Source organism: Bidens hawaiensis, unplaced genomic scaffold (genome assembly GCF_021521415.1).
Source record: "Bidens hawaiensis isolate Kalapana, Puna unplaced genomic scaffold, B.hawaiensis_p1.1 tig00012199_1, whole genome shotgun sequence".
NCBI lineage: Eukaryota > Viridiplantae > Streptophyta > Magnoliopsida > Asterales > Asteraceae > Bidens > Bidens hawaiensis.
The window spans coordinates 124,525-149,542 of NW_027491985.1; the positions used below are offsets into that span (position 1 = coordinate 124,525).

Sequence of the window (25,018 nt, forward strand, 5' to 3'; positions counted from 1 at the left end):
TTTTCGGTTTTTTTTTCATTTGACCTTGAAAATTTAGGCCGAAAAAAAAGTTGTGGAAAAATAATGAATATAAGTATCAATAATTTTGTTAATTGTTAACGAATTGATAATTAGCATTTTGGTTAAAAAATATTTGAGTTACATACTTATTAAATTCTTTTAAATTATTTAAAATAAAAAATAAATAGACAACAATTTAGAAATTCGCTTCGGTTCGGTCTTTTCGGTTTTTATTTCATGAAAAAACCAAAACCGAAACATAACTTCAGTTTTTACAAAAGCATAAAATCAAGCCGTCGGTTTTTGTTTTGGTTCGGTTTTTACTGTTTGGATTTTTCGGTTTCGGATAGGTTTTTTTGTTTTCTTGCATACCCCTACTTTAAATCTATTTGTCTACACTAATTGCTATGATTGCTTTTCTTTAAGTGAAGATATCTACATGTTCTTGACGTGAGGATGATTAAATATGGTTGTTAGGAATGGGGTTTTTTTTTCGGCTCTTCAACTTTCATTCTTCATGTAAGTCCACAGATTTTTTTTCTGTCCATTTTTTTCATTTGGATCTGAAATCTTTAAAATTTAATGGTCATCACATGCATTTAGAGAACTCACAAGCTATTATTTTTGTAGTTAACATTTGTAAAAACCTTATCTTTTTAACAATTTGCAGGGTTTGATTAGCCATTTTGCTGCAATATTTCTTCAAATCTGTGATAATTTGTTTGGTTTAATTTTGTTCTTATTTAATGTAATTCACTATTTTGTTTATTCTTTTCTATTATGACATGAATAATTGTATCATTTATATTGTGTTCGATCATTTATTGTATAGCAAGCACATTAATTATTCTTTTTCTTATAGTATGGTCATTTATGTTGAGATTTCGTTCTCTAGTAAACGGGTAAGTATTTATAAGGTATTTTTTTCGTGAAATATAATGCTATATGGTTGCAAATGCTATATTTACACATTTATGTTTGTTTAAGCACACTTATCTTCTAAAATGTGGAAAATTTTAAACCTTACTATTAAACAAGCATATGATATCTATCATAAGTATTTTTCCAAGTTATAATTAATGCATTTGTAAAAACAGTATATAATTTAACTATAACATATGTTTGTACCTTTTATACTTAATAGCCATATTTATTTATCATGACTTATTATTATTGATACTTTAAATGTTTTGGACTTATAAAATTAAATTTGTTAAAACCCGTGTTATACACGGGTACTTAACCTAGTTAGAATGTATATATTAAAGTACCACTTTTGCGTAATTGACCAAACCTTGGGACGAAAATAGCACTTTACTCTGTATGTTAAAAAACTTTTTTACGTGCCCTGTTCGCAAATGATAAATTTCACATGTTCAACACCTGCTTAACTATTACCTGCTATTCCAAGTTTCCAACCACATAATGCAATTCAAGCACGTTACTTATTTCCTTCTTATTGAAAAATTAGGTTAATCTGTACTGAACTTGGGGTGTTCTTTGGGTTAGTTTAGATAATTTCAAGCTAAGTCAGTCGGGTTAATAGGGTTTCGGAAATTTAAAATCTAAACAAATAATCGACCTGAATCCTTGCGGGTAACAGTTAAAAATGAAGTAACATCCGTATTTTGAGAATATTAAATAACAAGAGGATTTGTTATTAACCGTGTGTCGTTTATTTAATTGTGTGATAGTGTTTGGATAATATTGGATTTGGAATTGAGAGTGGGTGGTGGGGCCCATAGCCCCCTATAAATAATTAAATATCAACCACTTCCCCACTTTTTCTCTTTTCTTTCTAAACATACAAACACACCCACACACAAGAAACACACACATACTCTCTTTTACACCCGAATCCAAATCCGAGCTAAGAAGAAGGAAGAATCTTGGGTGTAAACACCGTTTAAACAACAAGAACACGTCCAGATCTACTCGGACCCTCGTTAGTTGAGGGTTTAATGAACGTAGATGTATGAGGTAGTAGTAACAGATAATTGACACTCGTAATATGTTACACAGTTAGCCGTGCACAGCTAAGGAAGGGCAATACTACTAACTCGGAGAGAAACCGACTCCAGGTGAGTTCTAGCCCCCCCTTTATCTGTTATGGTTTCGGGGCTGTGTGCATACTCCCATGTGATAGTTACTACATATACTTGAATGGTAATTGTATGATACGTGTATGACTATGTATTGAATGCTATTATTATATGATGATTATATGAACGATCTGTATATATATTACATACATAAGACATGTATGGTGGTAGGGTTATTCGAGACAGTAGGGACCAGACCCTTATGATATCTGTGATGTTAGGGACCAGACCCTTATAATATCTGTGATGTTTAAGATAGAATGGCTTATGGTATACCATAGGGTTTTATGAAAGGAAGTATGTAAGTACGTATGCATTTATATAAAGTATGTATGAAAGAAGTAATAGTAAGGAAGATATGAATACGTATCTTCAGAAACGTATGTGTAAGGATATGAATGTAATGTATAACTCACTCAGCGTAGCTGACTCACACAGGCAAATAGGTTGAGACAGCTGGCTTGAGGAGGGACACATGACATGAGCTAAAGAGACTGGCATCTACGAAAAAGTGTTATGACCGTCTTATATTAATGTTTATGAAAGACAATTTGTATGTTTAAGACAAGAACGAATGCTTCGTAATGTGATGTTTGAAGTTTTAAATTATTCCGTGAAAGTTTTAATTAACTCTGATTTTAGAACTGTGTTTATGAGTAAATCCAACACCCAAGTAGGATTACCGGAAACGGGGCCTTACAAATGACAGCCCAGGAATTGAACCCCATACCAAGATCATATCTTGTTATTCTCACCATAATGTAAGTTAACCATATACCACAAAGCGATAGTTGTTTTTTCAGAATCAAACTTCAAATACTTTTATAAGTAAAGATAAATTACTCCAATCTGTAGCTGTTTTAGGATAATTAAATAATTTAAGGGGTCAGTAACATGTATGAAACTTATCTATTACATTGTGGTACCATAACTACTTTATACTATTATGCTGTAAAAACAAAAGCCGTATGAGTATTGTAGAAACATGAAATGAATCTGACCTGATCCATGACGATGTTCCCCGGTCTTCGAGATGAACGAACCACGACTCGATCTTCTTCTCCGGTAGCTTAAGATCTGCAATGGTTTTTGGGGGTGTGGAGGTGACTGCTAAGAAATCTCAAGGATCTCTTGTTTACAGACACAAAAATGGTTATGGTGGTGGCTCTTATTGAGAACAACCAACCCTTAATAAGGAGGTGGAGACCTCCTTATATAGGGAGCCTCATGGCCACCATCATGGTACCCTAATGGGCCTAGCCCAATTAGGGTTACCTCCACAAAACCCCCTCAGCCCAATAATATTGTATTAGTCCATATAATAAAATAAGCCAGACATAATAAATTAAGGTCGTAAGCCGGGTTTAGTACCATATCCCTACAAGTATATTATAAAAAAAAAGTCACCTCATGAATCACGAGCCTCAAAGTCTCTTCTAATAGTGTCCATCAAAAACTCATTCCATGTATCAACCGGGCCTGGCATACACCAATGCAAACAATCTTGTGGTGGTGGTCGCCCGTCAACACTCCTCTTTGTGATCTTATTCGGGTCAAGACTCCGGTACGGGCCTGGATGACCATCATGCCGATACGAGAAAGGTTTTGTAATATCCATAAATGCCACCCGGGATTTGTTAGTTTTGTTCTTTATACCACGGTTGAAACCTGATACTTGTTTGTCGTGCATTATGTTAGTGAACCCGCTCTCTACTAACTCCCCGTCCAAAGCAGGCTTTATCTGTTGAAAAATATATGATATTAATGCATAATATATTGTTACTGAAATATCATTTTTGCAATCAAATTTTACATTACTTACATAAAAGGAATTACAATAATATTAGATTTTTATGAGTTAAATATGGAGTCTCGAGTAATATATGATTCATAAAATGAGATATTGACAAAAAAAATATTGCCAAAAATTTAAATTTTCACGACCAGACCAGTTAAGCTTATTTAACTGTTCTCCCTTCAAACTGGCCGGTTATACTGGATTTCCAACCTTTTTTTTATTTCTTTGTTTTCATATTTTTCCTTCAAAATCTCATTTTATGAGCCATTTATTATTCGAGACTCCACATTTTATTTACTTATAAGTCTTAACAATCTATTAAAATTACAAAAGTCACACCAAAACATAAAGTATTTTCATATTTAGTTTTGTATCACACACATATATATACACAAATAGTTTTAATTTATTTTTATATTAACTATGACATCATCCGGTTCTTAAATCCGGTCCAGCCAGTGAACTGGTAAGACAGCCGGTTTGTTGTCAGTATGGTTTTGAAAACATTGGTTTGACCAAAAGCCATTTTGACCAAAAGTAACAAGTCAAAATTACAACCAGTTCAAGCGAAAAGAACAAATTCCTTTTGGTACGGGTCAAAACTGTTCAGAAACACATCTCAGAGTCTGTCATTATTACCTTCCCGGTACACGACCCACCCGTATTCCAAGCTCCACCTTCATAATGGTCAGGTGAGTATGACCTAACCACGGTCAAGCCTTTATAGTCCAGTGTAGTCACAAGCGCAGACATAATAGTTGCTACTGATATCTCAAACGCTTCAGTGCTATCAATTTTCTTCTTTCTGGAATTATCAGGCCACCATAACTGTCCACCCACAATCTCATTATTTAAAATATAAACAGAGCGTTTTGCAAACCAGTGACCCGAGGAAAGTACAAGAACATCAAAAGTGCGAATGTCACCCATAAATGTTTCATCTGGGACATCAAGATGCAGTTTGTCTACACCTTCGGGTGCAAAATCAAAACTTTCAGTTGTTTTGTTGACCAACCATGATGACCATATTCTTACAATCGTGGTGGATGTTGACCGGAAATAATAACGTTGCATTCGTTTATTCCCACGGTTTATTGGAACTTCAGCCTGCAATATTTACACCAGTAGTATAAATAAAAGTGCGCATATAAAAGGAAAAATTTCATAAATGGTCCATTTGGTTTGACCAGTTTTCAAGCTTTGTCCACAGATTTAAAAACTTACAAAACTTAGTCCAAATATTTGTGAGAGGGTTGCACGTTTAGTGCCACCGTTAATCCCAATTAGTTTTTAACAGAAAACCGAGGGTGTATTGTCAATTAACATTTTCTTTATCTGTTTAAAACATAATATTTAAACATCTGGATTGTTGTAAGCGGCGATTTCCACAGGTCCTCTTCTTCCAATTGAAGATCAATGAGTTAATCACATGTGTTGCTTTGATGCCACCGTGGTCCTAGCCCAGAGGTAAGAGGCAATGCCTCTTAGGTGAAACACTCAGGTTCAAACATGGTAGAGAGCATTTAAATTAGGAGTAAAATTTACTGTTAAAAAAATAATGTGTTGCTTTTATCGATTGGAAGAAGAGGACTTGTGGAAATTGCCGCTTACCACATCCGGATCTCTAAACATTATGTTTTAGAAAAACAAAAAAAAGAGAAAATGTAAAATGAATAAATGATAAATATATCCTCACCTTTCCGTTAAAAAGTAATTGGGATTTACAGTGAGGACTAAATGTTCAATCCTCTCACAAATGTTTGGACTTAGTTTGCAATTTTTAAAATCTGGGGACCAAACTTGCAAAATGGTCATACCACAGGACCGTTTGCGCTATTCTTATAAGACATGATAGAGAATAAATACTCGCCTGCCATAGTATGCATAACATTGACTCCATTTGATTTCGGGCAACCGAGTCACCTACAAAAGCCAATGTCTTTCCTCTCATTAATTCCAAAAACTTTTTCGGCTTAAATCTTGGTAGGTTACATTCTGTGGGTTGCCATCGATAATTCTCGTACTCCTTATCAGGCCTACCGTTTCCTTGGCAGTTCTGCATCTGAGTCAGCACGGGGCATGAGTTGTTTGAGTATAACGGTCCAGCTGAATCAAGTACCCATTTCCCGTGATACAAATCACACCCTACAAATTCAAGCATCAAAATATGTGCATATATAAAAGAGTTAGATTATTATTATTGAAATGAATGTAGCTTAAATGAAAAGGTGAAACAGATTGAAAGTCAACCAAAATTACGTGTAACGCATAAAAGCTTAGAAATCATTTTTAGCAGTTGCTATTATTTGAAATAATGCATTTGATAAATATACTAGTTTTTTTTAATAAAAAATTAGTGTGTTGGGTCAGCCCGCCCCTTTTCAACAGATACCCGAATCACCAATTTTGACCCATTTCCTAACCCCTGACCCACCCATTTTGTTACCTCTAATTGTGACCGATGACCCAAATTTACTTCTGCAAGTTACTGCATATATATGCGTGTGTGTGTGTGTGTGTGTGTGCGTGTGTGTGTAAAGTTAAAATAGTAATAGCGGATTACTACGTTCCATTATCATGTTTGGTTGACATGTAGGGATAAAATGAATTCTGATGTCAGCCTTTTTTGTAATATACAAAGACATTTGTCATTTTTATCTCAACTTTATACATTATTTAATAACATTTATAGGATCTTTTATGTAAAGGTAATATAAATGAACATAACAAAAGTCAAAAACTAATTAAGACATCAAGATTATAACAATAAAAGCCCATTAACTCCTCAATCAAGATTATAACAGAATGGTGTATTTTCTAACGAATCTAACCATTTCTAAATAACAGAAAAAATAATTTAGGTAAAGTTGCGATTTCTTTTAGAATGACTTATTCTAACATAAGAACATAAATGTATAGCATACATATTGACAGCACACATGATCACACATTATATGCCCCATGCCCATTCTATTAATATCTATTCAAGTTCCATGAAGCAGACATTATGCAACTTTGCACTTTAGTAGACAAAACAAAAGTTAATTGTTGACAGCATAAAATAGCTTCCACGACATATTAGATAAAAAAATGTAATAAACCGACACTCATAGCATACAGGTGAATGGAACAAAAAAAGCTCGATACCTGAATCAGCAATCTTCATGGGACCTGAATCAATAGTCTTGTTTGTTTCTAAATCAGTAGTGTAACTGGTATCTAAATCAACATTCTTCTTTGTATCTAAATCAACAGGTTTATCTGTATCTAAATTGACAGTTTTGTTGGTACTTGAATCCACAGTCTTCTCGGTACTTGAATCGGCAGTTATTTTTTTGTGTGCATCATTCACCAAGTTCTCAATAATACTTGTTTCATTGTTAGAAGACAATAAATCGATTTTGGAGGCTTGATCATCTACTTTATAAAAATATCCACTAACTTTAGTTCCAATTGGCTGATAGACCAGAAGCATGGAGGCAAAAATTACAAACAATGCAAGCCCCCCTACAGACGCTGCAATTGGTAGAATTGTCTTTGGATATGCAGACATTGATTTAGGGGAACCCAGTTTCATGGCTTTATATATTTAAAAAACCTAAATAAGAAGCAATACTAGCAGTGAAAGCTTCTCCGTGAATAAATTAACTCCTCCTGTGCAGCATTTTGTACCAACAAAGTGAAATGAATTAAAATCCACCTGTAGCATGTTGAAGGTCAATAAGTAAAGTTTTGAAATTAAACCATAAAAATATTGGTTTGAGATTACACACAATACCTATATACTATAAAGCACAAAATATACTAAAAAAACACCCAGATTTTAGGTGTGCAAACGAGTCGAGGCAATCGCGAGATACTCTTGTATATTTTTAAGTTTTAACTCTTTTAGAGTTCTATGTATTATTACTTTCGCAATGCATAGCTGAACTCGAGCTGAGATTTAGCTCATTTAAGGTACTGCGCACGAGCTCGAGCCGAGCTTAGACTCGTTTAAGGTTTTCTCAACATATAAAAATGTATATAAATTAATTACACAATAATAAAGAAGCAGAGATTTAGAAAAAGAGCTCAAAACGAGGCGAACTCGAGCTCAGGCTCGGGTAGAACCTACTGGCAGATTTGAATGTTAAGCCAGCTAACTCCCAAATATCATCTAACAAACGTGATATGTAACTAACTATGCATGATTGATGTAACAGAAGAATGTGAGCACGAAAATGCTTGCTAAATGAACAATTAAGCATGTCAACACTACGTTACAAAATAAGATCCAGATTTCAATTTCCAGTTATCAATTAATTAGTTAATTAATTCATGTGCTGATAGAAATAAAATCAGTTACGGTGGCTGAACTAGATAGTCACAAATCTAACGCATTAAATAAAGTAAACCCTAAGCAGAACAAGAGAGCTATAACTATCAGAATCTGGTTAAAATCAGATCAAATCTAAGTTCCGGAATCAAATCAGGAAATGTGCATGTGTAACTGATTAAATGTATTATATCTACCCGTGAGTGGAGGAGTTGATAGATCGACGGAGGTATCGGCGGCCACCGGAAAAGGCGTGATGTATATGATTTCAGCGATTTACGGCGAAACGTGACAACAAATAAATTAAGTGGAATTCAACACACGGCAAGCAAGCAAACAAAGTTATTAATCATTATTATATATATATATATATATATATATATATATAAACCGTATTGTTACGTCTTTCATTTGACCTTTATTATTATTACACATTTTCGGCACTTTTAGTCCCCCATACTCATTGCAAAACTATTATTATTATTATTATTATTATTATTATTATTATTGTCACATCCCGACCAAAGACGGCGGAACATGCCGAGGTGTAACGATTGTCCATAAGCACATGACACTAATTAAAGTGACAGTATTTAATAAACTCATTTCATTTCACAACATCGAAAATGTCACATAACAATTATCCATAAAATAACCATAAACAAGATATCACAAAATATGGCAAATTTGATATTGTTTATTTTAACTAATATCCTAAGGTCTTTGATGTCGTTTTCTTCACAATCATAAATCAACCAAGATGCAAACCTGCAACATTTCATAAAACAAAGTTTGTCAACACAAATGTTGGTGAGCAATTCATAAGTTTAATCATATTAGTATATAATAAAGATAGCCACAAAACTTGCATACGAAACGATAAATAAAAGTGGTAATTTGGATAAATAGATATCGCTAAACACATTAGCGACACCTAGCTATAAGGAGATGCCAAATAGTCTAGGATTTTATAGTTATCGTTAATTGCATTACGTTAACGACACCTTGCTATAAGGGGATGCCAAATAGTCTAGGATTTTATAGTTCCACCAACCAAAAGCGATAAACACATAGGCATATAAGCATAGAACACCAAATAGCGCAATTATTTTGGTAAAGTATACAACTACGTTTGTGGTTTAAGATTCAAATATAAAGCATTTTGTTGAATAAGTATGAAATGTAAACCCCAAAATAAAAGACGGAAAATGGGGTATGAAGTACTCACCTTCAAGTAGTAAACTTGAAAGATGATAATTTGGAGATTTGACGGAACGACGAGTTTAACGCACAATGCCTAAAAAGAAAAGAAGTTTTGAATTTAGAAAGGTTGTCTTGAAGGTCTTTAAACAAAATAAATGTTGAGAAATGTAAATAATTAAAGTTCAAGATTTAAAATGTAACTATTTAAGAATTTATAATAATAACCCTTTAAAAATGTAAGTTTGCTCAAAACCGGGTTAAAGTATCTAACCTTAATATTTACTCAACCTATGTTAAGTAATAAGGTGGGTAAAATGCAAGAATGCAAATCCCTTTGGAATAAAGATACTAAAACGGTTTTTTTTATCGAGTGTTCGGGTTATCGGTTCGGGTCTTGATAATTGGTCAAACCCCAAGTCAACTTCCAAAATATTGAATGTTATAAGATAACTCAATAAAATTTAATAAGACTTAACCAAGTATGTAGTTCCATTGTTTTAGAACTAACAACGCACGTTAAGCGAGTAAGAATCGGTTTGGTTCGGTTTCCATCTCACAACAAGTTCATAGATGGGTTCCACGTGTCCAAACACTTAAGAACTTGTATAATAATGTACAAATAAAAATACTTTAAGTTTTACAACCAAAAGTTAACAATAAAGTCTTTAAACAAAAGTTCGGTTTTCGGTTCGGATCGTGTTTCGGGTTAAGACCGAGGTAAGATTCTACAAACCTATACCCATAGAATTTGTAAAAATGATTTTAGAAACTTAGATATAACAATAAGTATGTTTAAACAATTATTTAACAAAACTAGTAACAAAGTTCGGTTTACGGTTTAGAGCTATTTACGGTTAAACCGAAGCATAGACTTTTAAAAACCCATAACCATGGAACTTGTAAACATGACCAACAAACTAAAATAAGCAAGATTAATATGTATGAACAAGTTATATAGATGTATATATATCAAGGACACGAAGTTCTCTATGAAGCCTTGCCTTATGAGGTCCGAAACCTCACCGACCGGAATCGGAGAAGTAACTACCAAAGGTAAACAAGGGTGTATATTATATATATGGTGCACAACCATAAACAAGTATTAATAAGGCTACATAAACTAATTAAGATGAAAGACTAAAAACCGTCAAGAACACTTAAGAAGATAACCTTGAATCTTTGATGTTTGAGAGAGTTTTTTTTTTTTTTGGAGTTGTAGCAAGGGAAAATGAAGAGGAAAGGTGGTGTATATATAGGGTAATGTTGGTGGTCAAATATGGGTGTGAGACACAAGAGTTTTCATGCAAAATGGATCAAGACAAAAACACAAAACAACAAAAAAATAAATAAATAAATGAATAAATAATAAATAAATAAAAATAAAAATAAAAATAGGATGTTTTCAAGACCCAACAAGTGTGAAACAATATTGTAACATAAATCCATCATTTTGATTATAATATAAGCTTCGGTTTACAAATTGGGTCGGTTTACATAATAAACAAATACAAAATCGAATACAAACAAGACCCGAAATTGACGAATGTCACAATTATTATGGCACAACTAGCGACAAAACAACATTAAGACGTAAACGAAAATCTATTTCTCATCCATAGATACCCCAATGATTTAATCTTCTTTGCCACCAGACCAATTCCTTTAGAAGAAGATGACGTCATTTCTCGTATTCCAAATGCACCAACAAGCCGACATGATAATTCTATGCAACACCTTTTGCTTTTTTCTTACAAAGGGGAGCTGATGAGTGTGGCGTAAGAATGTCTCGAACATAAAAGACATAGATTGGAGGAATTTTGCACTACGAGCTAGTCGAATTCCAAACTGAGATAGCCACATGGGAGGAGCTGAAAAGCTGGCTGGAGATTTTAGGGCTATTTTCACACAATAAATGGTCAATCAAAGGCACCAAAAAGGATCGGAGCACGAGACCTTCTCTAGTGGCTGGTTTATCCATCTCCGCCTTCTACATGAAAATATTGACCTTATTCGGAACCCAATTATATCATTTCATGACAAACGAATAGAATAACCATCTCACATCAAACAAAATCTTTTTCATGGACTTAACCGAGAAAAGATCAAAGGAATCTACTTAGAGAAGAGGCAAAACTTCAATTATTATTGGACATTTTTGGCACAACTAAACAGAGTGAAAGAATGAGGCGGTCTATGCGGTAATTCTGGAGATTTTAGGGCTATTTTCACACAATAAATGGTCAATCGAAGGCACCAAAAAGGATCGGAGCACGAGACCTTCTCTAGTGGCTGGTCTATCCATCTCCGCCTTCTACATGAAAATATTGACCTTATTCGGAACCCAATTATATCATTTCATGACAAACGAATAGAATAACCATCTCACATCAAACAAAATCTTTTTCATGGACTTAACCGAGAAAAGATCAAAGGAATCTACTTAGAGAAGAGGCAAAACTTCAATTATTATTGGACATTTTTGGCACAACTAAACAGAGTGAAAGAATGAGGCGGTCTATGCGGTAATTCTGGAGATTTTAGGGCTATTTTCACACAATAAATGGTCAATCGAAGGCACCAAAAAGGATCGGAGCACGAGACCTTCTCTAGTGGCTGGTCTATCCATCTCCGCCTTCTACATGAAAATATTGACCTTATTCGGAACCCAATTATATCATTTCATGACAAACGAATAGAATAACCATCTCACATCAAACAAAATCTTTTTCATGGACTTAACCGAGAAAAGATCAAAGGAATCTACTTAGAGAAGAGGCAAAACTTCAATTATTATTGGACATTTTTGGTACAACTAAACAGAGTGAAAGAATGAGGCGGTCTATGCGGTAATTCTGGAGATTTTAGGGCTATTTTCACACAATAAATGGTCAATCGAAGGCACCAAAAAGGATCGGAGCACGAGACCTTCTCTAGTGGCTGGTCTATCCATCTCCGCCTTCTACATGAAAATATTGACCTTATTCGGAACCCAATTATATCATTTCATGACAAACGAATAGAATAACCATCTCACATCAAACAAAATCTTTTTCATGGACTTAACCGAGAAAAGATCAAAGGAATCTACTTAGAGAAGAGGCAAAACTTCAATTATTATTGGACATTTTTGGCACAACTAAACAGAGTGAAAGAATGAGGCGGTCTATGCGGTAATTCTGGAGATTTTAGGGCTATTTTCACACAATAAATGGTCAATCGAAGGCACCAAAAAGGATCGGAGCACGAGACCTTCTCTAGTGGCTGGTCTATCCATCTCCGCCTTCTACATGAAAATATTGACCTTATTCGGAACCCAATTATATCATTTCATGACAAACGAATAGAATAACCATCTCACATCAAACAAAATCTTTATCATGGACTTAACCGAGAAAAGATCAAAGGAATCTACTTAGAGAAGAGGCAAAACTTCAATTATTATTGGACATTTTTGGCACAACTAAACAGAGTGAAAGAATGAGGCGGTCTATGCGGTAATTCTAGTGATATTGGTGTATGTGAAAGTTCTGTGCAATAATGTAATTTTCAATAAAAATAAGTTCATCAAAAACATTATAAAGGATATCAAAATTCAAGTTTCGTTTGGGTTAAGGGTAGAGCCTAAATGAAAAATTTTGGAATGGAAAGATGACGTAAGCTTAAACTGTAATATGTATTGAAGTGTATGTGGTTATTATGTTTTGATGTATGTCTTGCTATACATATGTTTTATTAAAATCTTATTTAGCCTTAAGAAAAAAAGGTATTTAAAGTCTAACTAACAAGAATTTCATTAACATCAATCTAATCTACAGTTAATTCTATTCTATAATTAACCTAGAATGTTGAGCCATTAACCATTGAAGGTACAAATTTGGGAAATAGAGGTACCGGTCTCGAAACTCAAAACTTTGGTACCGATTTCGGTACCAGTACCGGTACCAATACCGAATTTGCTCATCCCTACCTACTGGATAGGTAATATTCACCCGTATGTTGACAAAAGAATCCGAAACTCATGAGAAATCCCGAAACCCAAAACAGTATTTCTTTATTGGAATAGTTTTAGTTGATGGGTTTGGGACATCTAACTATCCAAACCCATTTACCCATATGGGAAAAATATGTAGTTACAAAAAAACAGGGCACGTGCACAATCACACATGTAACAACCACACGCCAACTTGTTGCATAAAATTAGAATCTGCCATGTAGGAAAAGTTTGCTATGAAGAGTAGACTCGGTGTAACTTTTATATACCAAAAAGTCAAGTAATCACATGCAGGAAGAGTTTGCTATGAAAACTGATGATTTTGATATGTTACATTACAACATTTATATAATTACAATTCTGATTCATCGCATACTGTTGACAGATTCGATTTCGAAATCCTAGGTGGCGTTTGCGATGGTCTGGTTAGGTGCATGTAGTTCGATGTTAGGGTTTTAGGGTTTCCGATATAAAACCCTAACTCAGGCGTGCTTTGTCGATTATGGTGACTGTTGCAATTCCGGTTTGTTTGTCCTCTCTGAAAATGTGTTACAATTGTTATGTTGTATGTTATCTTGATTGCATTTTATTTCTTCAAAGGACATTAGTCGGGTTTTGCAGAGATTGATGCGATTTACAAATAGTGGCACCAAAACTGCTTATAGGTATATTTGTAGATCTGTTCATAATTTTCATCGTACCATATGTACAAACTACTCTATAGAAACATAAAGCAATAATACATTTATATTATACTAATGCAAGTTATACGTGCGGAGTTGGTTATGCATTCCGGCACCCGTTATGCGCTTACTGGTGCTAGATTGTGACTACCGACGCTGGTTACGCGCCCGATATCATGCTAGCTCATACCAGCGTCGGGCTGCGTCTGATGCAGCGTAACATGCGTATCGGCGTCTAGCTGTGCATGTACTGATTACACGTCCGGTGCCGCATTACGCACGTACCGGCACTGGTTACGCGTTCAAGATGAAACTCTAGAGTTGATACATTACAAAATGACTGAAATTTTTGAAGCAATTGTATGATTTCTATGAAATCAAATTGGAAAATGAAGTTTTTATCCATAAAATAATAACGGTTGGCTAAATGGGCAATATATATATATATATATATATATATATATATATATATATTTACTGAATTCCCTGAAGCTTAAACTACCATGATTTCAACATATATGCAAATGGTTACATTCATTGCAACCATGGCGATTAAAAATTTATGCACACATAATACATGACACTAAACACTAATAACAGTGCCAAAATTAACAGATTATACTTGCTATCTCATGAAAGATTTTCAAAGGAACACAAGCAAGAAACCATGACAACGCTACATTTGGGTTGGTAACATGTCAAGAAAACAAAACAAGCTATCTTCTTTTTTTGAACATCTATCTTTTGTAATTACTTGCTACAATATTTTGTACCAACTCAAAAGACCCTCAAACATGATGTGAAAAGGCCTATAAGGTTACTATCTAAAACATAATTATGCAAGCTAAACAGATGTAATACTTTTGATAATGCTATTCTGAACTCCATCACATCGAAACGTTGTTAATGCTATTCTAAACTTTGTCACGTTGCAGCGCCCCCGCAACGGGTAGGTTTACCTACTAGTTATAAATATTCAAAGGTAAAAGGCTAGCTATATCAATAGTCCTGACTCCTGACTATGAGTTGAAGTCTAATATAATAGGTCAAATAACCGTTATAATAATCCGAACAAAACTAAATCATATTCATAGTTCATACATCATGTAATTCGACCCGAACCAAACTTCAATTAGAGTGACACATTTAAATCTCCCTGTATAATAAAAGAGAACAAGTTAAGCCACTTGTCCCTCTCTTATCAGCTGAGCTTACGTGTCAAAATTTTAGACTATTTGCTGACTTGTCACCCTTATCAGCTGAGCTTACGTGTCAAAATTTTAGACTATTTGCTGACTTGTCACCCGTAGAGCCATCCACATGTTTGACTTATCTTCCATCCTCTAGAGGCTTTCAAAATTCAAAGCGATTACTTCTCCATCTGCATCTTCTACCCTTTCAACAAATAGCAAATCTATCTACCTCATCATCTGTCTCGCTCTGTTTACTACGCCCTCCAAAAGAAACACGACCATTTATATGAGCATCTCTCATGGCCGCGTGGTTCAATCTGATTTTGTTCAGGTCGGTCGATTAGGTGGGTTATTTGGTCCGATAGTTAGGATTTCTGACCTTATTCCGTCCGTATCATAGTCGATCTCCAACAAATGTCATTCACTTTTCGGTCTTCAAGCTCCAGAAAGTCATCGGTACTCCGATTCCGTCCACTAAACCCTCACACATTCCGGTTTCAACCAAAGTTAAGGAAATGTGACCTGTCAGACTTAGTCCTCTCAAGTACGTTCAATTCATTATTCTGAGTATGGATGCATCGGTTCTTTGAAATGTTTGATTTGTTGGCAGCTCTAGGAAAATTACCAAAGGAGACGAGGTTTTGTGGTTTGCGGATGGAGATTATTCGATTCAGAACGAGTTTAATCCGGCAATTGTGTATGGATTTGGTTAGTTTCTATACCTTATTTTAATTTTTACCTCAAATCCCCGTTTGAGGTAATTATGATTATTGAGAGTTTTATACTGTTATTGCGGCAGATTGTTTGGACCGACATGAGCCAACTAGGCAGGTTTATGATGTTGCAGCTCAGCATGTTGTTAAGGTAGCCATGTAAGGTGTTAGTGATAAATTTTTTTTCTGTTTTTTATTTAAATTAGTTCAAATGAAATGTTCTATTATTAGGTTAACAATACCTTTTAACATTTTTGTTTTTTTAGTTAAGAATCATATAATAATATTCTCTCCAATCACTGAAGTTTACTTTTTGTAAAACACTGGTTCATCATTGTCATTCTGGATTGAATTATAATATTTCTCCATTATTTTTAATAACCGGAAACTAAATCTTATCTTTATTATCTCTCACTAAAAGGGTTAAGTAGCAAACTTCTAATTAGAATACTTGCATGCAGATTGCAGAGTTGGTCCGGTCGGCGAATTTACTGCCCTAGGCGTCGTTAGCGTGGTGGCACCGAGTGCCGGTAGGATTGATTGGTTCGTTGCCTTTCGTCACCGTATCCAGCTTTGACATATTGGTATGAAGCCCAAATAGTCAATGATTTATATCACTTACATTTTTGCTGCATAAGCTTCCAGTTTCTTGCTTATATTTGTTATTATGTTATTTTCAATTTTCACTTTTTATTGTTCATCAGGTACAATGTTTTAAACACGACTTTGCTGGGCGGATATACCATTGCCTTGCCGGGTTCACGTGGTAGTCTCATCAACTCTGCATTTGTCCGGCAGCCACAACGTCACTCATAGGCGATTTGGTTATTTAATATTTTCAATTTTTGTCTTTCGTTTCCTTGATTGCATTGTGCATTTTTTTGATTCAGGGTTTGATTGATTTAGTTTAAGCCAATTTAACCATATTATAATGTATATTTGCTGCTTCATTGGGAGTTTACGGTTAGTTGGTAGCAAATAGAAGATTTATAAAATTAAAGCTTCTACCAATCCAATATGTTTCAAGTTTATTGATTTGGGGATTTTTCTCTCTATAAAATTTTAAAATGAGGCACACAATACATGAATTCATTTATGTTTTAAATGGTCTTTTAGGTTTATTAAAAGATCCTTTAGGCTACTCTAACTATGATTTTAAATTTTACCCTGTTGACTTGAGCTTATGCATTTGTGGTTTGTCAACACATTATTTTTGCCAAACTTTCAGGCTAACAAGATATGGACGTTTATTTTTTTATTTTTTTATTTTAGTTTTTTATCTAACAAGAAGTTTTAAGTATAAACCTTTCAGTAAAGCTAATGTACAAAAACATGCATCCGCAGGTTCTGGAGTCCAGTACAAAAACATAAGCAACATACCAAGAAGGAAAGCTTTTGAAGGCATAGGGAAGCTTCAGTTCCATTACTATTATTTTCTTCTTCTTTTTATATGAATTTGGGTTTTTGTTTGTCATATCATGATTATGTTACTATTATTTATATTTGTATTGATTAATTAGAAAAGATGTTGAATTCTGGCTTCGGGAATAGACCAATTGCTTAACTTGGATTGAATCACAGATTTATTTTGAAAATATGTTCTTTTTTAAGTCTCTTTTTTAGTAATCAGGTTGTACTAATATGAAAAAACATATGATCACCTCTAATGTCATTTTAGCTGAATATGTTGTTTCGTTTATGAGCATAACCAACAAAAATCCGCATTGTTCATACTAAGAACGTTTAAGTTACCTGGTTACGTATTTATTTGATTTTAAAAAATTCATACATTATATATTAGTACCATGTTTTATAAATAATTTTTTCTTTCAACCTGTGTATTATACGGGTATATAAACTAGTACCAAATATTAGTGAGAACCCATTCAAAAAAATCATGGCATCATCACTGCTGTGCATGAGAATTTATAGTTAAAAAGAAAAGAAAAAAACAAGGAAGCTCCCACGTAAAATAAAAAATATCAGTTACGTAGTAAGCAGGGTTCTTTTCATGAGTAATATAACGAGGGTTAGTTACTTAATTATTGGTAATTAAACCAAAATTAAGATCTCATTGGTTGTTAACAATTGACATGATCAAACTGTATCAATTTAAATTAAAATGACACTTTATCTGATAACCAAATGGAAAACTATATTTTTGTTTATAAAACAAATCGACAAACTATTAACTATCGCTTGATTCGGCTATGATAGTGTAACAAAAAATCCAACCATCTATTCCAATCAAAATCCGACAACCAGTTCTTCCTTTTGGAAGTTTTTGACATTGACTGTCACCAAGCCCTCATACAACTTTGCTTTGAAAACAGCCTTTTCAAAGTTGCCACACCTTGGTAGCTCTTGACACTGCTTATAGCAGATGTCATTGTTGTTGTCTTTAACTATTAATATGAGTCTATTCTTCACATCTACCTTCATGTTGATTTGGGATTCACTACCCACACCACTCACAGGGAATTCAATTTCAAGCTCATCAGGTGAATTCTTTGTCCACCTTCCTCTGGGCCCAACCCATTCGAACACCAATCCGGTTAACCGGGTGACTATCCTAGAAGACCAACCTACATTTTTTTTAATTTCATTTGGTTTGGTCAGAATTGTTACTTTAATCCAAAATTTTAATTATAATAAAATGTTAAAAGAAAATTGAAACTTACCTTTGTTTTCATGGACGGACCACAATCGTTTAGACACAAAATTAGCGATGATGTTAGAGAATATGCTAGTCTTTTCTTTCGCCCTGGGAAGGGTTATATTAAACATTCCATCTTGCATCTCTATCTTGATCATACTACGCTTCCCTTCGAAGAACTCTGGTAAACGTATGCCTGTAATATAGTGCACCTCATTCGTTTTCGTTTTTGATTTCCCTTCAATGAACAAAACATTGGATTTGACAAATGACTTCACGTCCTCTATCTTGAGTTCCGACATGTTTAAGGATACATATATGCCTTTAGTAGGGGCCACCTCCGCCTTCTTTATTCTTCTGGGCATACAACTTATGTGAAGGCTTTTAGGAGTTACCTTCTTACACATTGTGATTGAGTCAAACCACCAAGGGCACAATCTCATGCCTATATATGGCCGAGAACACGCCATAATAACTGAGAATAACAAGAACAATATTCAAACAAGATAATCATAAGTAGTTAAACCAGGTGTGTTCATAAACCCATCAAAGCGCCTAAACCGGAGAAGATGGACTGGTTTGGGCAGTTTTTTGAAACGCGTTTGACGTTTTGTGGGTTAAAGTTCACTTTACGGTTTCAAACTTGAAATCGTCTGTATAAACTAAACTGGCCATTTAACATATGTAGGGTTAGGTTAAAACAGGAAGTATAATTTTTGTAGGAAGGATGAGAAGTAATCTTGTCTATTGATTTTTGAATATGGAGGGTTGAGATTAGTTTAAGGGGAAATCAAGGGTGAAAGAAGGGGAGGGCATAAAAGGAATAACACATTTGTTAACTTTCTCTCTCCACATGCAAGGCACATGTCAAATTCCCTCGTCATTTTAAAACGTCCATAACTTTTTTTTACGATGTTTTTATTGAAAAACAAATTCACCATAATAACGAGTGTCTTTTTATCTTTCATATGAGTACCATATTGTAATAAAAAATTTAAAAAAAATTAGTGGGTTTTTTACAAATTGTGTTTTACAAAATTGTGTTATACAATAGCATTTTTCATTGTATTTTTTTTTTCATTGTGTTTTTTCCATTGTATTTTTTACATTGTGTCATACAATTGTGCTTTTTATTGTGTTTTTTTTTTCATTGTGTTTTTTCCATTGTGTTTTTTACATTGTGTTTTTCATAGTGTTTTCCATTGTGTTTTTTCGGACTTTTCCGGCGAGGTGGCGACGGTGGGTGACGGTTGTGGTGGCGGTGGGCGTTGGAGTGGTGGTTGTTGTAGAGAGTAAATATGTAATTAGGTTTTATGTAAGTGGGTTTTGAAATTAAATTAAGTGGGTTTTGATATTTAAGTGTTAGACTAAAATACCCTCCTTCCTAGCCTTTTTAGAAAAATCAAACTTCTTATTTGAACATAACCCTGTATATATTATATTCAACAACCCTTCTAATTCTTAAAATGTTAGCACCCCCAAATTATGCTCTTTTATAAACATATATATTTTTTATTCTAAATCCGTCAAAACCAAACTATAAACACCCTAATTTTGCCCTTTTAAAAACATTATATATTTTTTATTCTAAATCCGTCAAACCAAACGGTAAACACCCCAAATAATGCCCTTTTAAAAACATTATATGTTTTTTATTCTAAATCCGTCAAAACCAAAATGTAAACCATGAAAACTAGCCAAGCCAACCAACCCGACCAATTTGGTTTATATTTATTTACCCAAAAGAATAGTTGCTGATTCGGCCCAAAAATCTTGAACATAACCGTGATGTCAAAGAATTTAAATTTTAGATGTGATCATAGCAAGCACCTACGTACGTACCCGAGGGCATTAAACGAAAACCGAGTTTAGTAAGGGTGATGGTGAATATGTTAGCCTTGTTCTTCTTAAGTTGTGTGTCTTTGACTTTCGGAAGGGTTAACTTAAACATTCCATCATCTTGCATCTCTGTCTTGATCATACCGTCAACGTTCTCCGGTAGGCCGGTGCCCGCGCAGTAAAATGCGTTATAGTTATGGCCCGCAATGAACAGCAGACGAGGGTTGGTTTCAACACACGGCGCCTTCATATCCTCCTTTCTTAGTCCTGCAGGCATATTTCCGAATACGCATAGGTCTTCATCACTCTCGGTTTTCGACAGTCCGGGCCAATTGAAATTGAAGTACTTGCCTCTTTCATCCAAAGAGATTGATAATGAACATTCCATTTTTCAATTTTCTATATATATATGATTGTTTATTGGATTACATCGAAACAGAAGGCAAGCGGGCAACAAGCTGCGCCGCTACTCCTTTTTGAATCGCAAAACCCAATCTTTTAAAAACTATATTTGCTGATCATAATGAAGACATGCATGGCTCCCGTGGTTGATCAGATGACATACTTGCATAAGTTCGGATATTGCGTGATGATCGGAAATAGTGTTTTATCGTAGATGATCTTGCGAGACGTAGCGGGGAAGCCATATCTAATTGATGGAGTTAATTGTTTGGATTTCAGGAACAGGCGTGGAGTTAGCTAGGGTGAAGAAGAAAGCTCCCATTAATTTATTTAGAGCGTGAAACAACTAGAAAAGTATTTTTTTAAAAAGATTTTGACTTTTAATCAAATCAAATCTGCATTTAGTTTAGCTACAAATAAATTAGGTTTGTGTCGGATATAATAAAGGAATTACAAGTATTAGTTATGCACAAAAGAAAATTATAAAATTATGATTTCTTTCCCGATTTTTATGAGTGAGGCCATTATACAGATTTAATTTTTAAATTAATTGATATATGCTCTCGTGCTTTATTGATGGGCGTTTTTTTGCCATTAAACGTCATATTTATCAATTTTAGCAAGGTTAATTTGGTAATTACATAAATAACAGTACTAATTATATAATAATTACTAGTTTGAAACCCGTGTATTATACGGGAAATTAATAAAACTTATATTAAGCAAAATACAATCAATAACACATAACAAATGTGTCAACTACTATTTTAAAAAGGAGGCGGTAAATAGCAAATGTTGTTTAATAATTTATTGTTTTTGTATAATAAAGGAAAATAAACTAAAATTAAAAGTGATATACCTTTACACTAAATGTGTCAACGGACGCACCAACAGTAATGGAGTCAGATTCTTGATGCTATTGAATGAATTAAACAAACAAATTTAAGTAAGACTAAACAAATCAAAATATCAATTGATTTGAAATTGGAAATAATTCTTCATTAAAAAGTGTTGATTGGCCATGAAAAGTTTAAAATATCAATTGAAAAAGTGTTGGTTCACCATTCTTTTAGGCAACTAGCAAACCAAGGATAGGATAACAATAAGCTATTGACGAAAATAAAAAATCATTCATTTTGAAAATTAAAGTTGAAATCTAAGCATTAGTGACAAATAACTGAATAGAAAAAATTCCAAAAAGTTAAATCCCCATAGAAAAAATTCCAAGCAGAACAAATCTAGATTTTAATTAAAACAGATAAACTTTATTTTAAAAGATCAACATTTTTAGTCGTCAGTATTGCTTTGACTTTTGAACAGTTATTAAGTCAAATTCAATGCTTACAAGTTACAATCTTAAAAAGTTAATACAATATAATTGCTAATATATTAACTGTATAATTAAATTAAATTGATTTATCTAGTGGATATGAGTTAGAAAAAGGGGGAGTCATGAGAGTATGACAAGTGGCAGAACATGGTACTCTTTTATTAGAGTAGTAAGATATGGCAAATTGAAAATAAATAATTGATGTTCAGGTATTTTGTACATATATTAGTGTGTTAATTATGTAGTGTTATTTAGTATATTGTTAGAACTTTGGTACTTCATACGTGCTTTTGTATTTCAGGTCATTGATCGTTAAATATGCTAAATTGGAGACTTGTACGAGCATGGAATGATATCTCGGGAAGATCGAAGCATAAATTGAATTCTTAGGAAGTGTTAGAAGGATTCGGGAAGAGTTTGGATGAGAAACCTAAAGCCGATGCTAAAACTGAACAAGATGGGTTCACAAAAAGCGACCAAGAAGTAAAACGAGCATATCCTGGGCTAGAAAATGAGTTACGAAACCCATAATATATGAATTTTGGGTTTCTCTATGAGAGGAATCCAAATATGAGGTTATCTTCCATCGCATAGTGCGATGTAATAGGCATATGGCCATCGCGCTACGCGATGGTCCCCATTGTCGGGAAAGTTAGGGTTTGATGTTTTATTTCGTTTTGACGACCCTAGACGATATCATTCAGTTTCTAGAGCATTTTTTGAGAGGAATAGCAGCCTACCATCACTTCCATTCATCTCAAGGTCATCTACATATTCCATATCATCATAATCGAAGACCGAGAGATGCCGAGACGCGGCTAGACCCTTCGAGTCATACCCGGGATGTATTGTTTGTAATCTTTCAGTTTATTTCTCATGTGCTAAAACAACTAATTGTAATTGTCTTGATGTTATTCTATGAGTATTGATGTTTAGTATGTCCGTGCACTCAGTCGGTTTAGGTTTTTGTCGATCAGAACGATTAGTTTTTCGGTTGCTATAATAATTGCTCGTAGGATTGTTTTGACCTATTAATTGTGAGAAAGCATACGTTTGCCCTTAATTGAGTCACACTGGAAGGGACCGTTTGATAACCAGTGCCGTGTGTTAGCGAGCGTGGATGCCTAAGGTTTAACCGGTTAGTTAGTCTGTAGTTGACACAAGATAGTTTATCTGTTAAGTTGCATGAGTTTGCTATTAGTTTGCTTACTTGAATTCCTGGGTGTGATTTGCTTTGTTTAATTAATTGAATACTTGATTATTTGTTTGCTTATTATAAAACCCAAATCAATTGCTAGTGTGATCAGCACTGTTAACTAAGTTACTTTATAATGTTAGGAATCGATTTCACTTCACACTGACCGCATACTCCTCGTGGTTCGACACCCTATTTACCCTAGCTTGCTTATGTGATTAGGACACTGATTTACTTGTTTTTGACTAGATAGCGAAGTCTAGCAACAATAATCTCACATTTTGTGTATTGTCCGATAATAATCCCACCTTTAAAACTCACTACCAACGGTTTAACCTTTCAACTATTTTTGTATCAATGGACCTCAATTAAAAACACCTAACGTCAAGTTTTTTTCTGAGTTTCAAACCGATGTTTTAGGGCTTTTGGTCTGAAAAAGGATACGAGTCGACTGATGTAAAACTTATCTTGAAATAGTGATTCAAATGGCTTGTTTTTTTGTTAATTAAAAATTCAAACACCCGAATTAAAACACTGGTTCATCGCTTGGATCATCGTTTCGACATATGTTTTACATTAGTCGACTCGTATCTTTCACCTAATTAAAAGCCCTAAAACATTAGTTTGAAACTCGAAAAAAAACTTAATAACGTTAAGTGTTTTTAACGGAGATCCATTGAGACAAAAATAGTTAACTGGTTGGACCGTTTGTCACACCCAGCTCCATAGGCCTAGGCGTGTGACCAATAGTGAGTATCTGTTTTGTAAATATATCAGAGTTGCAGGTTGTTTTTAGCGGAAGACTTTATTTAAAATATAATATTTATATATAAAAATTCTACAGATATTATACACCCATATGCTTAATGTATAAAAATGTTTCATCTAATTACGATTATTTTAGTAATTAAATTGAGCCATCTTCATGTAGCGAGCATCTAACTTCATAAGTAACTCTAATTCCTTGTTATTGCTGCTTAACTTGTTTTCCTGAAATGTGGGGAAAATACTTTAACTATATGCTGGTGAACACATTGACACTAAAATATTTCATATACTTAATTATTCCCCACGGGTATCTTATGACTCGGCCCGTCATGGAAAATGAAATAATTAAGTTACGAAATTATGAATAACTATTATAAACTCAAGCTCAACTCGAAACCGCTCAACAAACACCGCAGCTTTGAGTACTTAGCAACTATCAATATACACAAGATTATTCCTGTAGGTCCCTTGAATGGATCTAACAACGTGTTCTTGAATAAATCTCAACTACTAGCTAGCGGAAGTCACTAGTAGAGAACCAAAATCTCGGATCTTGCTAAGTTTTGGTCATTACCCGAAAAGGAGAGAGAGAGAGAGAGAAGGGGGGGGGGGGGTAGAGAGAGTTGGTAAAAAGTGAAGATAAGATTTTCAAAAGGTTAGTCTGCATGGTCAAGTCCCTACTTTATATAGAGGAGACATGCCATGCTAGTCTCCATTTCATGGGCCCTTAAAGGGCTTTGTTTACATGTGGTTCTAGCCCAAAACATTATTACAAGAACAAAATCTAAGTAAATACATCATGAATGAACTAATAAATACATAAGACTTAA

General features: G+C 34.1%; 1 protein-coding gene across 1 annotated transcript; it reads right to left on the reverse strand.

Annotated features, from left to right (window-relative positions):
- Window positions 1-3,510: 3,510 nt before the first annotated feature.
- LOC143540322 (protein YLS7-like) lies at window positions 3,511-7,622 on the reverse strand. The gene is made up of 4 exons (XM_077033420.1): window positions 7,048-7,622; window positions 5,771-6,045; window positions 4,540-5,007; window positions 3,511-3,843 (listed from the first exon to the last, which is right to left on the reverse strand). The coding sequence occupies exons 1-4, from the start codon at window positions 7,475-7,477 to the stop codon at window positions 3,511-3,513; spliced, it is 1,506 nt and encodes a 501-aa protein (XP_076889535.1). The 5' UTR covers window positions 7,478-7,622.
- Between the last annotated feature and the right edge of the window lie 17,396 nt (window positions 7,623-25,018).

What these genes read in the sequence shown, in the direction of transcription:
- LOC143540322 (XM_077033420.1), bottom strand. Translation starts at nt 7,477, where the DNA reads ATGAAACTGGGTTCCCCTAAATCAATGTCTGCATATCCAAAGACAATT. An exon ending in CATGAAGATTGCTGATTCAG is followed by an intron (nt 6,046 to 7,047) that starts GTATCGAGCTTT and finishes TTGAATTTGTAG; the next exon opens with GGTGTGATTTGTATCACGGG. An exon ending in TGTTATGCATACTATGGCAG is followed by an intron (nt 5,008 to 5,770) that starts GCGAGTATTTAT and finishes TAAATATTGCAG; the next exon opens with GCTGAAGTTCCAATAAACCG.